Genomic DNA, 15,615 nt, shown 5'->3' with positions numbered 1-15,615 from the left:
CGTTATAGTCGACGGCGTCGGTTGTAGCCGACGTCAGGTGAGCTCCGGTATTGAGAGGTGACATCAATGCCGGAGTGGGGACACGCCTAGCATCGAGAGGTGCCATCGATGCTAGGGTGGGGTGTTGTGTTCGGGCGGAGAAAATAAAAAGATACTTATGCCGGATTCCGAGTGTGTGCGGAGTAGATGGAATCCGAGGAGAGAGGTGGTTGTGCTACGCACATGGGGAGTACATACCTACGCATGGTGCGCGTAGAGACGATTTGACGGACTCTGTCCTGCGACTTGTCGTACGGCCGACTTGTCGTACGGACTTGATTGTGATTGCTGCGTGCTTACAGTGATTCATGTTTTCAATTACTGTTTATTAGAATACTAGTATATACACACATATATATATATGCTTGTGTTTTCCCTGGCACCATGAGAATGGAACTCCGGGTTACGCCCGAGTTCACTCTCTAAGCAATTAGCTTAGGACGTTGTTACGCAACGTTTCAGGTCGTGAGCAACAGTAGCCGAGGAGCGGACATCGAAGACTGGTGTGACCTGCCGTGTGATCATGTATAATTATTCTCTACGGTACAATTACGTTTTCGGGGAACGGTTTGTGTTATATCGGTGGTAGACTTTTATGGTTTGTAATAATGTGATACTACCACTGTGTATGTACAATTATAACTGGAATAATGTACCGTATATGTATGTAAGAAAGTTTCTTCCGCTGAACTCTAAAAATAAAAGTTTAAATTCCCGCGGATTTTTTTTGGAAATGCGATTTTTATTTTACTTGTCCATGTGGCGCAACTTGTATTGCGGGATACGGGTTTCGGGTGTCACATGACCGAAGTGCAATTTTACACTGTGTGACCGTTGTGACCGACTGTGACCCGTGACCGAAATGTGTTGATAAATATAGATCCAAATTTAATTTTTAAGCTTTAGAGTGGTTTATCAGGGTCTATATATCAAATATATAGTGTATGTGAGAAATTTTCAAAATATTTTAAGAGGTTTGTAGAAAAAATATTCCAAATTTGTCAAAAACACTCATAAAACACTATGAAATATATAGAAACACATTTGGAAGAACAATTTTGAAACATAAAAATCGCAAAAACCATACTCTAATGTTCGAAACAATAGAGAATAGGCTTATGAGATATGTGTGACGTTGTAGAGTAATTAAATTGACAAAAATCGCATGAATCGAAGGTTGTGACCGGTTGTGACTGACTGTGATCCATTGTGACCGAAATGTGATGTGGGACCCACAGAAAGAACTAGTCAGATTTCTCCAGATTTTTATGTTTCGTAGGGTCCACAATCATTATTTCCATTTTTTAATTTTAATATGGTGCATATTTTGAATATCCAACCCTATATAATTTCTCTCTTAACCCTATATTTTTTCTCTCCCAATTTTTAACCTCAAATTTTCACATACAATATTTTCAACCCATAATTTTTCTCTTATTCCATTGTGTGGACCACTTTGACAATTCAACCTAGATTTCTTGTGGGGACTACTTTGACAATTTAACTCATTTCACAATTGAAAAAAACGTAATTTTATTTTAACCTTATATTTTTTTTCTCCATCAATTTAAGTTTTAAATTTTTCATACAATAATTTGAACCCATATTCTACATAAAACATAAATAAATTCAGATTTCGAATAAACAAAAAACTAAATACAAGAGTTCATAATTTAGTCTACTACCAAATAAAGAAAAACATATCATAGTTAGGGTTCAAAAACAAAATAAACAAAGTAAATTTAGTGAAATAAATTAAAAATTTACACTTTCGTCTTCTGAAATATTTGTTGTCATGTCTTCCGATTCTACTCATGCGTTGATCAGCTCTATGAACATAGTATCGCAAGTCAAATAGTTGCATCCTATGTAGATCACGTGATGTTTTATAATGCAGGTGTGGAGTTCATACATCGTCTCTTCCATGTGCTACAAAATAAAATAATATATGTCAATAATATTTTCTAGATATCATCGTGTGACACTGTGACCATGTGACTGTATGACTATAAAACTATGTGACTATGAGACCGTGTAACTATGTGACCATGTGACCAGGTTCGTTTTCAGATGTCGTATCCAAAACTGAACCATTCCATCTGTACTCCCCTCATACCCTTCCAAATAAAAAAGAAGTGTTTATTCACCCCTTTCTATATGCAATATAGTCAATCGGAATCGTGTGACCTTGTGACCATGTGACCTTGTGACCTTGTGACCATGTGACCATGTGACTATGTGATCATGTAACCATGTGACCATGTGACTCGTGACTATTATATATTGTGATATAGACGTACCTATATGATTCTGTGATCATGTGACATTTGTAACTGTGACCGTGTGATATTGTGACCATGTGACCTTGTGACCATGTGACTATGTGATCATGTGATCATGTGACCTTGTGACCATATGACCATGTGACCTTGTGACCATATGACCATGTGACCCGTGACTATTGTATATTGTGATATAGACGTACCTATATGATCCTGTGACATTATGACCTTTGTGACTGTGACCGTGAGACCATAGCATTTGAATCCTCATGTCATCTATACATCCAAACAACGACTCATACCGTGATGTGACCTATATGACTGTCTTATTTGACCGAAACTCAACCATTTCACTCGATTTGATCCATAACCTCACAAACCAACATTCTATTTTGAAATCCCCAAATTTTTTTTTAAAAAACCCAAAACCCTAATGCTTTATCATTCAAATCTCCAACCCACACTTCAACCCAACAAGAACACATCTCAAAATCAAACAAATTTGCAAATAAATTGAATTTTAACCTACCTTGTGTTCATCTAACTCCGCAATCTCCATAAGGTTACTACTTTTGCTCGAAAAATGTGACGAAGATTAACATGAACTTGTCATTTCTTCGATGTCGTCATTGCTTCTTCTATCTCCTCAATTTTTTGTGGCTAAATGAAATTTGAAAAACCCAAAACCCTAAATTTCTATCGGTCAAATTTCGAAACCACACTTTAACTCAACAACAACAAATTTCAAAATCCAACAAATCTAAAAGAAATTAAAATTTAACCTACCATGTTTTTGTCTAACCTTGCAATTTCCATACGGTTTTTATTTCTTCTTCGGATCTTGAATCTAACCGGAGATTTAAACAGAAAATAGAACAAAACGTAAAAGATTGCACAAAACACAAAAGATTAGAAGTTTTGAAAGAGAGTGAGAGAGCTAAAATCGTGAGAGTTAAGAGAGAGAGAAGAAAAAGATTTATGAAGAGAGAGAAAGTGGAAGAAGAATAAAGTTAGGAGAGAGAGGGAAATCAAAATAAAGTTGTAATTTTATTTTTTTTTAATTTTGAATTTTTTAATTGAAAAAAATAGAGGGTTTTTTGTCTTTTCATTAATATATGAGGATTTTATTATCTTTTGCCATAGTAAATAGTATTTTTTGTTTGATTTTTTGATTGGAGGGTAGTATGAGAAGTCCAAATAGCAATCAAAGGGTATTGTAGCTATTTCCCTATCTAAATTACAACTTTTTGGTTAATATAATTTATATTTTATAAAAAATCAGCACATTAAGTTTTTTTATTATAATAAATATATTGTTTGTTGGCCCTTCATCATTAATTAAACATTTAAACTATTTAAAAATCAATTATTAGAGGGTAATCGGATTAGATTAGGAGCAGAGTCAATTATTATCATGGTTTGTTTTAATTAATGGGGACAGATACGATTAAATTGCGATGTGAAAAACTACCAAACGATTTTTGTGAGAATTAAATGAGGACTAAACTAGTTAATGTTAATTAAATTTTATAAACGTAATGAGGCTATGCATGTGTCGTTATAATAGACGACGGTCGAATTAGGGTTTTGGGTCCTTTAGCATAAGTCACGGGCGAATTGGTCCCATTATTTTTTCGTCGTTTTCATGCTTATTTATATGGTATCTATTATTTTTGTATGATTTTTCACATCGTTTATTTTGCCTTCGATTTATTTACATTGTTGATTTCCAACTTGCTTTTTTTTTTAAAAAAAAAAACTCAATATAATGGCGACAAAAACAGCACAGTATAGTATTATGAACGGTCCTTACCAAGATGAGGATGCAAGATGACATGCGATGATGTAAATATCTCTACTATTTGAAAATTAAAAACAGATTCCTTTTTTAAAAAAAAAATATTTAAATTTTAAAAAGAAAGAACATGAGTACTATTTTTTTTCCGGGATATCTTATACAATGAAAATGACGGTCTATAAACATATAACATATATAGTGACTGAACTATATCACCCGCATTTTTTTTAAAATTTCTCTTCATGAAAACAAACGGTTTTCTGTTATCTCACATAGTAACGTCAATAACAAAAATACAATGGGCTGGGTCAACCCATGAAACCCATTATAACCCATAAAACCCATTTTATTTTCACATTAATAAAATCATCATTAAGAATAATCATCATTGAATATTTTTTATTTTTTTGAATTACAAAATAATAAATAAATAAATATATAAATAAAAAATGTAAAAATCATACATTTATACGTACATATATAAAATACATACATATATACGTATATGTATATGTATATATATGTATACAAGACAAAATATATAGTTATTCAATATTAATTCTATTCTTACTTAATGTTTTCAAAATACAAATAATATCAAATTTTAAAAACTTTGACTAAGTTAGACGATCTAACAGAATGTTTTATATCTAGAAATACCAGATTAACTAAAAAATATTCATTAATATTAAATTCAATCAAAAGAACATACCCAAACCTAATCGACAAAGCTAAAAATATCCATTAATTGATTTAAATCAAATACAAATAATTGTTTCTTAATCCAATCTAAAACTATCTAAAATCGTTTGTAAATCATCATCATTCTCAACATCTTTCTCGGTGTTTCCACCACTGTCATCATCAACAACCACTTCAATATGATCATTATCTTCACCATCGCATTTTTCACCTATCATATGCATAAAATCAGAAAATATGCCTATGATTAGGTTGAAAAAAAAAGTATAATAAAATGTATGTCTTACCATTCACACCGGTCTCATAGCCAATCAACCAATTTCGCGTGCAAATAAGCGCTTCGACGTTAGACGAACAAAGACGATTCTATATTTGTTCAACAAACGAGAGCCAATGCTAAAAGATGATTCAGATGCCATTGTTGTGATGGGAATACTAAGTATATCGCACGCCATCTGAGCTAAGTTACCATACCGCTGTCCCAAAATTGTAGCACGTCAATGTCATCAAACTCATTCATTTCTAGCCTTTTGTCGTCCAAATATATTTCCAAAGCAGATCGTTCCTCTTGTGCAGCAGTTCTTCTCTCATATACTTTGAAAGCCTATATCACACCATAGTTTGATAAATTATACAAACTTATAAAGGCAAATTACAACTAAACAAGAAAAATAAACTTACATTTAGAGCACCCAAGGTTCTTCCTCTCCCTTTTGCAAGACACCAACTTGGAATTGGACTTATAGCTCCTCGTGAAGAACTTGGAGTTAATGATTTGTTTTTATATTGATCAAAGAGCAACACCAAGTTTTTTTTTCACAATACCTATCTTTTCCTTGGAAGTAGTTGGATCAACCTCATTGTAGGCAAATTCCAATAATTCCAACTTCATTCTAGGATCTAAAACAGCTGCTAATGCAAGTGTTATACTATACTCCTCCCAATACTTGTCAAATTTCTCCTTCATGTTGTTGGCCATAGATTCAATCATTTTATCTTCTCCATTTGTCATATAGTCTTTTAGCAAACACTCTATTCTCCATACTTGGAAGAAATACAAATTGGAGGTAGGATATTTAGACCCAGAAAATAAATTAGTGATCTCGTAGAATGGCTCCAAAAAATCACAAATCTTTTCTCCTCGTTGCCACTCTTGACTTGATGGATTATACTTGTAGCTTCGATCAAGTAAATGCAAACTACTAAAAGCACGCTCATACTTGATAGCAACTTTAAGCATCGTATAAGTAGAATTCCATCTAGTGGGGATATCCAAATGCAAACCCGTCCCAGTTTCAACGCCAACTTGCTCGCAACATTCCAACATTTTCATCCTTCCCTCTGTCCACTTTACATACGTCACGCTTTCTCTAATTTTTATATAGAGCAGAATCAACCACTTTTAGCCCTTCTTGCACAATAAGATTTAAAATATGTGCACAACACCGAACATGGAAAAACTTTCCATCGCATAACAATCCATGTTGTAGACAAAGTTGATCCTTCAATATACTTTGCATGGTATCGTTAGCTGATGCGTTATCAAGCGTGAGAGAACATATTTTTTTTTCTATCCCCCAATCTTTCAAACAATCGAGAACCTTCTTTGCCAACTCATTCCCAGAATGTGGAGGGGGCATGGCACTAAAGGATAGTATCTTACTGTTTAGTTTCCAGCTATCATCGACATAATGTCCAGTGATACATATATATCCTTCGATAGCTATAGATCTCCAAACATCAGCCGTCAAACAAATCCTATTAGAAACAGAAGCTATCTCCCTTTTTAGCTTCTCTTTTTGACCTTGATGAAATCTCAAGATATCAGCAACAATAGTATTCCTAGAAATTGGATTAAAATCCGGATTCATGTACTTAAGCAGTTGCCTAACTCTCTTATACTCCACAAAGGAAAAAGGGAGATCGTGCTCTATGATCGCCATAGCTAAAAACTTACGAACCATCATACCATCAATTTTGTTTGCTATTATCATTCCGTCTTGAGTAAGCATCTCTGACATTTCAATAAATTTACTAGGCATTCCCTTTCATATAACCAAATGCCGACGGAGAGTTGACATCTCATTTCTTTCAGCATTATCCGGATAATCCTTTCTACAGTATTTGCAAACAATCATATTCCCGACTTTTGAAAAGTGATCCCATACACGCGAAGTACGTTGGCGTTTTCTAGTACTTACTTGATCTTGTGTTTCTGAGGGTTGAATTTGTAATGATGACCCCTCATTTGCACTTTCTCCCCCCGATGCAAAAGTATCCAATGATCTTAAACCAGACATATCGCTGCATCAAATCAACAACAAAATGATCAGATATATTAGAAAAAGTTAGAAACAACCAACAACAACAAGAACCAAGGCAACAATAAGAAAACCAAATAGACCAATTACATTTTAAAAGCTGATCATTATAAGAAACTTTGTTAGAAAAAATCTCTTGGTATTATGCTGAAGAAAAAGAATAAAATAAAGAGAAACCAATTGTAGATTTCTGATGAAATTCAAAGCCACATGAATGCATTTAGTTAATATTATCCAAACATAAACATAAACAGAACGTAGACAATTTGAAGTTTAACATTTTTAAAAAATATTAAAGAGGAATTGAGAATAAAAATTGTTGAAGCAAAGGACCAGAGAAAAACATGAAATTTGCAGTATTACAGAATAATTTCACAGAGAAAATGATTGATGATTATATATTTTCTAATAATAAGTGACTGATCAAACCCAAATCTAGAAATCAAGAACTTGATTTAATCTGGATAATCATGTTTGAATTTGACAGAAGACCAAACCCTCAAACTCACAAGCGACACTCCCAGTTTCTTCAACCACTTACATGAATGATGGATCAATATCATTCACTGTCGTTCTCATACTCAAAACCTTCTAACGAACCATATCCATTGGAAGTATCAATCCCATCAAAGGAGATTCATTTCTCATTCACAGAACAACATGACTCATACTCTAATGTTCATAATTTGGTTCATCTAAACCCATCGAATTTGAAATCATTTAAAACCCAGAAACCCTAATCTTCTCCATAAGATTCTCTGATAATAGATTCAAACTTTATACCAAAGAGAATCAGCATATCTGATTTGAAGCGATGAAGACGAACAACACAATCAAGGATTCGCAAATCAAAGGAGATATATGTCTTCACTCTTTCCTTCTTCTCTTCCGTCTCACCTCATATCCTATGGTGAATTTCTGTTTCCGAAAATGAAGCTAAGATGCAGGTCGACAAAAATCTAGCTAATGATTCAAACAAGAAATTGAATCACTTTGTCGGTTGGAAGAAGAAGAAAGAACCCAGCAAGAGGCACGATTTCAGAAACTCTCGAGAACTAGGGTCGGTAGATTTAGGAATTTCAAAAAAATAATTTAAATGATAATCCTTTAATGGGTTAATTGGGTAATTGGGCTATTTTATTGAACCCATGGGTTTATTGGGTTGAAACCCATTAAACCCACAAAATAAAAATAACCAAAATAATCAGCCCAATTAAAGTTATTAGTGGGTTGGGTTGGATAAACCCACTAAACCCAACCCAGTTTGCATTCTCACACACAAATATCATAGGTGTTCGAACAGTTGTATTCGGTTTATTCAGTACAGTTAATTCGGATTTATTTTATTCGGTTTACGATTATTTTGGAACATTGTTATTTCCAATTTTAAAAAATCATAACCAAACGGTTATTTAATTTTAATCGGTTCGATTCGAATATATATTGGTCGGTTCGGTTAATAACCAAAATAACCGAACCGAATATCCATCCCTTGACATATTCGTATCTACCCGTCTTCACAGATTGATCCACATTAGAATATATAAAGTACTTAATGTTATCAAGCTTCTATTATATACATCCATAATGAAGAAAAAATATCTAAAATTTGAAACACTCCTAATTAGAAATATCAAAAAGAGAGATGGTTAAGGGGTGATTAATTATACGGATGATACCGTAAACGGAGCGGTTAGGTTTTTTGGTGAATGGTGGTAGTTGAAAAAAGGACCTGTTAAACCGCAGAGATTTTAAAAATCTTTTTAGATACGGTTCGGTGGAGTTTCCATGCGTTTTAAGTAAATTTACAAAAATATCGTTCTTAAAAATTAAAAACAAAACCCTGACTCTTCTATCGTGTGATGCCCCGATCGTCATCCCTGACCCAAGCCCTAACTCTCTCTGTCGATCAGGATTTTCTCTCAGATCGTCGAAGCTCGTCGGAACTCGCCGGAGTTCATCATCTCCGTCGCCTCCAGGGGTACGTCTCTTTTTATCATATCGTCTTTCTCCTTGTGATTTGTTCGGATTTTGTTTGAATCTTTGGGTTTGTGTTTTGTCTAGTTTTGATTGGATCTATGTCAGCTTTGCCTAGAATTGTTTGTGTTTCCTTCCAAAGTATGTCTCTGTTTGAATCTTCGGATCAACACTCTGCATGTGCTTGTACTGGTTTCTGGTCATTTGTTCAAATGGCTTCAGATTTTGGTTACAGACGCTTGAATACCAATTGGTTTCAGAAGCAACCCCATGGAAATGATGACTTGGGTTTATTGTTGAAACACGAGGTGGGTTGCTTCAGAATGTTTCTCCCACGGAGAATTTCTTAATCAAGTAGCCATACGAGTTTACAAAGTCTATTTTTGCCATATTTTGGGCTTCACATTGTGCAGTTCCATGACTTTGTCGTCATCGCTGAGCTTGCAATTTGTTGAACAAGAACAAAAAACGTGAAACTTGTTTCCTGAATATTACATGTTTCCGTACAGTAATGTTCATTGTGTAAACTCTGGAATTGTTGTTTTTTCTATTGTGTAAATTTTGTTGTGTCGTGTTTCAGATTTTTTATGTGTGTTAGGTTTCGGATTTGAGAAAGATACCAAATAATTTTTCTTGTGTTAGGTTTCGGATTTGAGAAAGATAACAAAACACAAACATGGTATCAAGAAGTGGTGAATCCCATAAGAAGGTCAATATGATTTTAAAATATAATAGCATGATATGATTATTTACTTTTTAGATTTATCAATAATTATTTTTAATATTTTTATGATAAAATAATTTTTTAATTAAATATAAATAAAATTGATGAAATTTATTTTTTTATTTATAGATTATATAAAATATTTTTAATCAAATGATAATATAAAAATTAACAATTAATTAAAAAAAATATTTTAAAATCATACCATTTTAGTAATTTATATCATAAGACTACCTCAACCTCAAACGTTTACAACCATTCGATTCTAATCAGAGCCTACTGCAATTGCCACCACTAACCACTTACCAACAAGTCAGTGCCCATAACCTACAATTGCTATCAACCATTTTGAAAACATTACCATCCGCATCCGCAACCACAACAACGGTCTAAGTTAGTGTTAAAATTGAGAAGAAAGAATATGAGAATGAGGATTAAACTAAAGAATCTGGTTAGCAATAATGGAAGATAACTTTGGAGTAGAAGATGAAATTAATCACCGTTTGTAATTATTAGGATTTTGATTATTTTCCTTTCTTTCAATCCTTGTAATTTTTATTTTAATCTTGTTCAATTCATAATATAATATACAAAAATAGGAGATTAAATCTCTATTATACGTTCATCTACCCTTCACCACTGCCTCTACTTTGCTCTCTTCTATTTTTTTAGTCCAAATTACATAATCTCTATCAGAAATTCATACATTACTTCAGTTAGGACAACCTTCGAGCATACACGCAACTGGATCACATCCGAATCTAGTAAAGAGCATAGATATTTTTGTAAGACAATATCATAATTTGGTGTTCATTAGATAAAAGTGTCTATAGTAAAATCCACAAGTTCGCATTTTTTTTTCTATTTCCCAAATAATATCTCGCTCTCATTACAAATCGAACAATATTTTAACAAACCGACTATCTATCGGATATGTCTGTATGGATACTGAAGAACTTGGTTTACCATAAAAAAGAGAGATAAATTTATCATAAATCGTAATGTTGAGGTTGACATTGACCAAACAGAGAATTTATGGTTTGGTCGGGTTAGAGTAAACCAAACAGAGAATTGATTAATTATCGGTTTGGATTATAAATAATTTTTAAAAAAAAAACAGAGAGACCAGTGGACTCCGCCATTTCCTTACTCAGGGTTCCTTCGTCTCTTCAGTCTATAAAGGATTAAAGGGGACAAACCCTATCCTACTACCAAATCGCAAGACAAGATCACACGTGTCTCTAGAGACGACATTTGCAAGTTTCTGTCTCTCTCATGGTATCTTCATCGTTCATATGGTCAGTTTTAGGGTTTCTTACATTCTAGCTCCGACCAAGGTCTCATCTTTGAATTTGGGTTTCTTATTTTTGCAGCTAAATCGGCTTGAGGAAAAGGACGGGTTGTTATAATATGGATAGGATCAGTGTGTTGCCTGATGATTTGCTGTTGCGGATTCTTTCGCTGGTTCCGACAGAAGATGTCGTTGGTACTATGGTTTTGTCTAAACGATGGCAGCCACTTTGGATGATGGTGCCGAAACTTGAGTATGATTCTCGGAGCCACAAGACTGAACCTGAAACCTTCGCATTGTTTGTTTACAGATCTTTGCTATCGAATAAGGCTCCAGTTCTAGAAAGTTTGCGTCTTCGCATTGATTCGAGGACTGCTCGTGCCGAAGATTTGAGAATATGGGTCGGAATTGCGATCTAGCGCCGTGTGTGTGAGCTCGACATTCATCCTTACTTAATTGACTGTGATTATGATGATGATGATGATGATGATGAGAATGGGATTCATCTGCCGAGTAACCTGTTCACTTGTGGAACTCTCGAGAGATTGATACTCCGAGGTTACGTTCTAGTGGATATTCCTTCTCAAGCTTGTTTCCAATCCGTCAAAACTATGCACCTCATAAAAGTGCACAATTTAGATCCTAAGCGATTTAACAGGCTTTTGTCTATCTGCCCTGTTCTTGAAGATTTGGTTGTGGAATGGGGTACAAGAGATGACAGTGATAGTGATAGTGATACTTACTTTGATACAACTGAAGCTTACACCATTGCAGTACCAGGCTTACAAAGCCTATTTTCGCATAACTTGGATGGAGGATATATAAAGTTGGAGATCAATGCTCCTTCCTTGAAGTATTTGAACATCGTACTTGATTTCACTTATAACCGTTTGGTGGTTGAAAACATGCCAGAGATTGTGGAGGCAATTGTTAACTTTATTTGTGTACCATCTCAGAAGTTTCTACAATTCCTTACTTCTGTTGAGCGTCTTTCATTACACCAAACAGTAACCCGTCTTCTATCTACAAATGGATCGATTCCAGAATGAAATCAAATTAGAATTTGTTATTGGAATGATTTCTTGTTTCGGTGTTTATCTTCTCGATTTGTTATGTGATAAGCAGGGTGAGCTGTGTTCTACCGACATAGTGTTCCATCAGCTTGTTCATCTCGAGTTACACTACGTTTGGTATGATCCACTTGTGCGTATGCTCGATGGTTCTCCAAACCTACGAGTTCTGGAACTCAACGGTATATGATTTCGGTTTCTCAATCACTTTCTAGTTTGATGATCTCTAATACAACTTTATTAACGTTTCTTTTCATCTTGGTCGCAGGAAAGTTGTTCAGATACTAGGTGGAAACAACCAAAACATGTCCCTCGATGTATATTGTCGAGCCTTGAAACTTTCCGGTGGAAAAATTACGGTGGATGGGAGACAGATAAGGCAGTGATGGAGTACATCCTAACAAACGCAACATGTCTGAAGATGGCTTCTATATACCCGGAGGGACCCATCAAATTGGAGGAGAAGCTTCGCATTGTGAAGGAATTGGCTTCCATGACCAGGGCTTCATCTTCATGTCAGCTTATTTTCAACGACTGATATTATGCATATTCATGCTCTCGGGATTCTCTAAAGCTCTTAGTTGAGATCTTGTTGCTTGCTAGCTTTGATTTGAAGTTAGGTGCTTTATGGTTTTATATATTATTATACAAGAGAAGAGAGCATGAATATACGGTCTTTATATATTAATATACATCTTCTGGCATGTATATGTTCATGTTTCTTGAAATCGAAAATACATTATGGTGTTGAATCCTCGAGCATAATATATATACACACACACCATAGACTCTTAATGAATGAAATGGGATATCCCAGTCCGTATATTGATTTGGTATCCAACAAGGCTTCTCTCCTTAATCACGCCTAACTTTAAATCAAAGCAAGATTTTAACAAACAACTTTATAAAATTAGTGTGGCAATTTTTCTAAAATACACTACTTGGGTCGCGTCAATTACACAGGTACACCTGCAAAATAGGGACGAAAATTTTTAACAAATTGTACACCAATATTTTTGGTAAATTACTTAAATATCCTTACTTTCAAAATGTCAAAAATACCATTAATGTTAAATTAAAAAAATAGACCTTTTTTATTTGAAAGAATACTTTTTTTTTATGGCAGGAGGCACCTACTTTTCGTAGATATTTTGTCCACGTGGCTTTCCATATTATTTTGGATTTTAACATTTTTATGCACGTTTGTTTCTCGAATAAATCCTGCGAATTTATTACGACTTAATTATGACTTACGACTTCATATATCAGCTAAAATTTCCTATTAAAATTTGTATTTTGTCGATAAGGAATCCACTGATAAAGAATATAAACAAATTATGTAAAAAGAATTAATTTTAGGTTACAAATCACAAATTAATTAAAATTTTGTACATTTGTTGATATGTACCTCTAAATGTATATTAACCAACTATTCACACATTCAACTAAATTACATGAAATGAATCAAAATTTCAAATTTGTTGAAATTTATTAAAAATATTAATTCAAATCGATTAATATCACTTTATTGGATGAATTCCATCATCATTAGACAAAACCAAATCGAAATTCACGATTTTTTTAACAAATTTACAAAAATTTTATGGTGGCAAATAAATCGTAATCCAGTCATAAAAAAGTGGTTGTGGCCGATTCCCAAGACAAAATTAAAGAATCCTTATGGTTGGACCCACTTTTTGTATGTATTTTGTCCAATTGGTTTTTCATAGATTTTTACCTTTTTTATACACATTTGCTTCTCGAATAAATCCTGTAAATTTATTACGACTTATTTGCGACTTCGTATATCAACTAAAATTTTCGATTAAAATTTGTATTTTGTCGATAAAAAATCCACAGATGAAGAATATAAACAAATTTTACGAAGAGAATTAGTTTTAGGTCATAAATCACAAATTAATTAAAATTTTGTACATTTTTTAATGTGTAACACTAAATGTATATTAACCAACTACTCACATGTTCAACTAAATTACATAAAATAAATCAAAATTTCAAATTTGTTAAAATTTATTAAAAATATTAATTCAAATCGATTAATATCACTTTATTGGATAAATTTTACCATCATTAGACAAAACCAAATCGAAATTCGCGATTTTTTTTAACAAATTTACAAAAATTCTATGGTGGCAAATAAGTAGTATTTCAGTCGTAAAAAAGTGGTTGTGGCCGATTTTCAAGACAAAATTAAAGAATCCTTATGGTTGAACCCACTTTTCGTAGATATTTTATCCACGCGGCTTTTTCATATTATTTTAGGTTTTAACTTTTTTATGGGCGTTTGCTTCTCGAATAAATTATGCGAATTTATTACGACTTAATTACGACTTATTTGCGAATTCGTATATCAACTAAAATTTTTGATTAAAATTTGTATTTTGTCGATAAAGAATCCACATATAAAGAATATAAACAAATTATACGAAAAGAATTAGTTTTAGGTCACAAACCACACATTAATTAAAATTTTGTACATTTGTTGATATGTAACACTAAACCAAATCGAAATTCGCGATCTTTTTTACAAATTTACTAAAATTCTATAGTGACAAATAAATCGTAATCCAGTCGTAAAAATATGGTTGTAGCCGATTTCCAAAACAAAATTAAAAAATACTCATGGTTGGACCTACCTGTTAGATGATTACTCCTTTTTCTTAAAACCAGCGTGTATACGTGTAACATTTTTTACAAGGGTTATATAGTCTTTTCCATCTTTTTTAAGGTTAAATATAACTTTTGTTAATTCCTTCTATTTTTACGATGTACCACCAAAATGAATGCGACACGGGTAGTATATTTCAGAAAAAAGGCCAATTAGTGTGCCATAGTTTGCAAAGTAGAAAAAACAGAGAATTTATGGTTTAATCCGGTTAGAGTAAACCGAGGAGGAGATTAAGGAATTCATTCATTATCGGTTTGGATTTAAAAAAAAAAAAACAGAGAGACCAGTGGACTCCACCATTTGCTTACATCGGGTTTCTTCATCTCTTCTCGGGATAAAGTGTACAAACCCTGTCCTTTTACCAAACCATAAGACAAGATCACACAAGGTTGTCTACAGAGATGACATTGCGAATGCGAACCTGTGTAAGCTTCTTTCTCTCCCTCATGTTTATTCATCGTACATATGGTCAGTTCTAGGGTTTCTTACATGCTAGCTCCACCAAAGGTCTGATCTTTGAATTCGGGTTTCTTGTTTTGACAGCTAAATCGGTTTGAGAAACAGGACAAACTTTAATAATATGGATAGGACCAACATGTTATTGAAAAATAAAATGCGGAAATTAAATTAGAAAAAAAGAACAAAAGATAAAAGAACGGAAACACTTTTATTGCTACATCTCTTCTTCTTCTGGTTACATTATAATGAAAATGAACTACATA

The 15,615-nt window shown here is 33.4% G+C and overlaps 2 protein-coding genes and 1 pseudogene across 2 annotated transcripts in view; 2 read left to right on the top strand and 1 right to left on the bottom strand.

Annotated features, from left to right (window-relative positions):
• LOC104820401 overlaps positions 1-766 on the top strand; it is a 2,237-nt gene extending 1,471 nt beyond the window's left edge. The window contains exon 4 of the mRNA XM_010550831.1: positions 502-766. Within this exon, the coding sequence (XP_010549133.1) occupies positions 502-570 (69 nt within the window). The 3' untranslated portion in view covers positions 571-766. The remainder of the gene's footprint in view (positions 1-501) is intronic.
• Positions 767-4,898: 4,132 nt separating this feature from the next.
• Positions 4,899-6,148, bottom strand: LOC104820453 (zinc finger BED domain-containing protein RICESLEEPER 1-like). Its single transcript, XM_010550896.1, has 4 exons — positions 5,642-6,148; positions 5,291-5,425; positions 5,109-5,187; positions 4,899-5,032 (listed from the first exon to the last, which is right to left on the bottom strand). Exons 1-4 carry the CDS (start codon positions 6,146-6,148, stop codon positions 4,899-4,901), a joined length of 855 nt encoding a protein of 284 aa, XP_010549198.1.
• Positions 6,149-10,984: 4,836 nt separating this feature from the next.
• LOC104820452 lies at positions 10,985-12,908 on the top strand (annotated as a pseudogene).
• Positions 12,909-15,615: the final 2,707 nt, after the last annotated feature.

This window comes from Tarenaya hassleriana, unplaced genomic scaffold (assembly GCF_000463585.1).
Source record: "Tarenaya hassleriana unplaced genomic scaffold, ASM46358v1 Cleome30, whole genome shotgun sequence".
Taxonomy (NCBI): domain Eukaryota; kingdom Viridiplantae; phylum Streptophyta; class Magnoliopsida; order Brassicales; family Cleomaceae; genus Tarenaya; species Tarenaya hassleriana.
The sequence above is the reverse complement of the archived record's forward strand: the minus strand, read 5'-3'. Positions and strand labels throughout refer to the sequence as shown.

Coding starts and splice junctions, on each gene's coding strand:
- LOC104820453 (XM_010550896.1), bottom strand. CDS start 6,148: ATGTTGGAATGTTGCGAGCAAGTTGGCGTTGAAACTGGGACGGGTTTG. Junction 5,188..5,290: donor AATTTTGGGACAGCGGTATG/GTAACTTAGCTC, acceptor GAACAAATATAG/AATCGTCTTTGTTCGTCTAA. Junction 5,033..5,108: donor CTATGAGACCGGTGTGAATG/GTAAGACATACA, acceptor TGCATATGATAG/GTGAAAAATGCGATGGTGAA.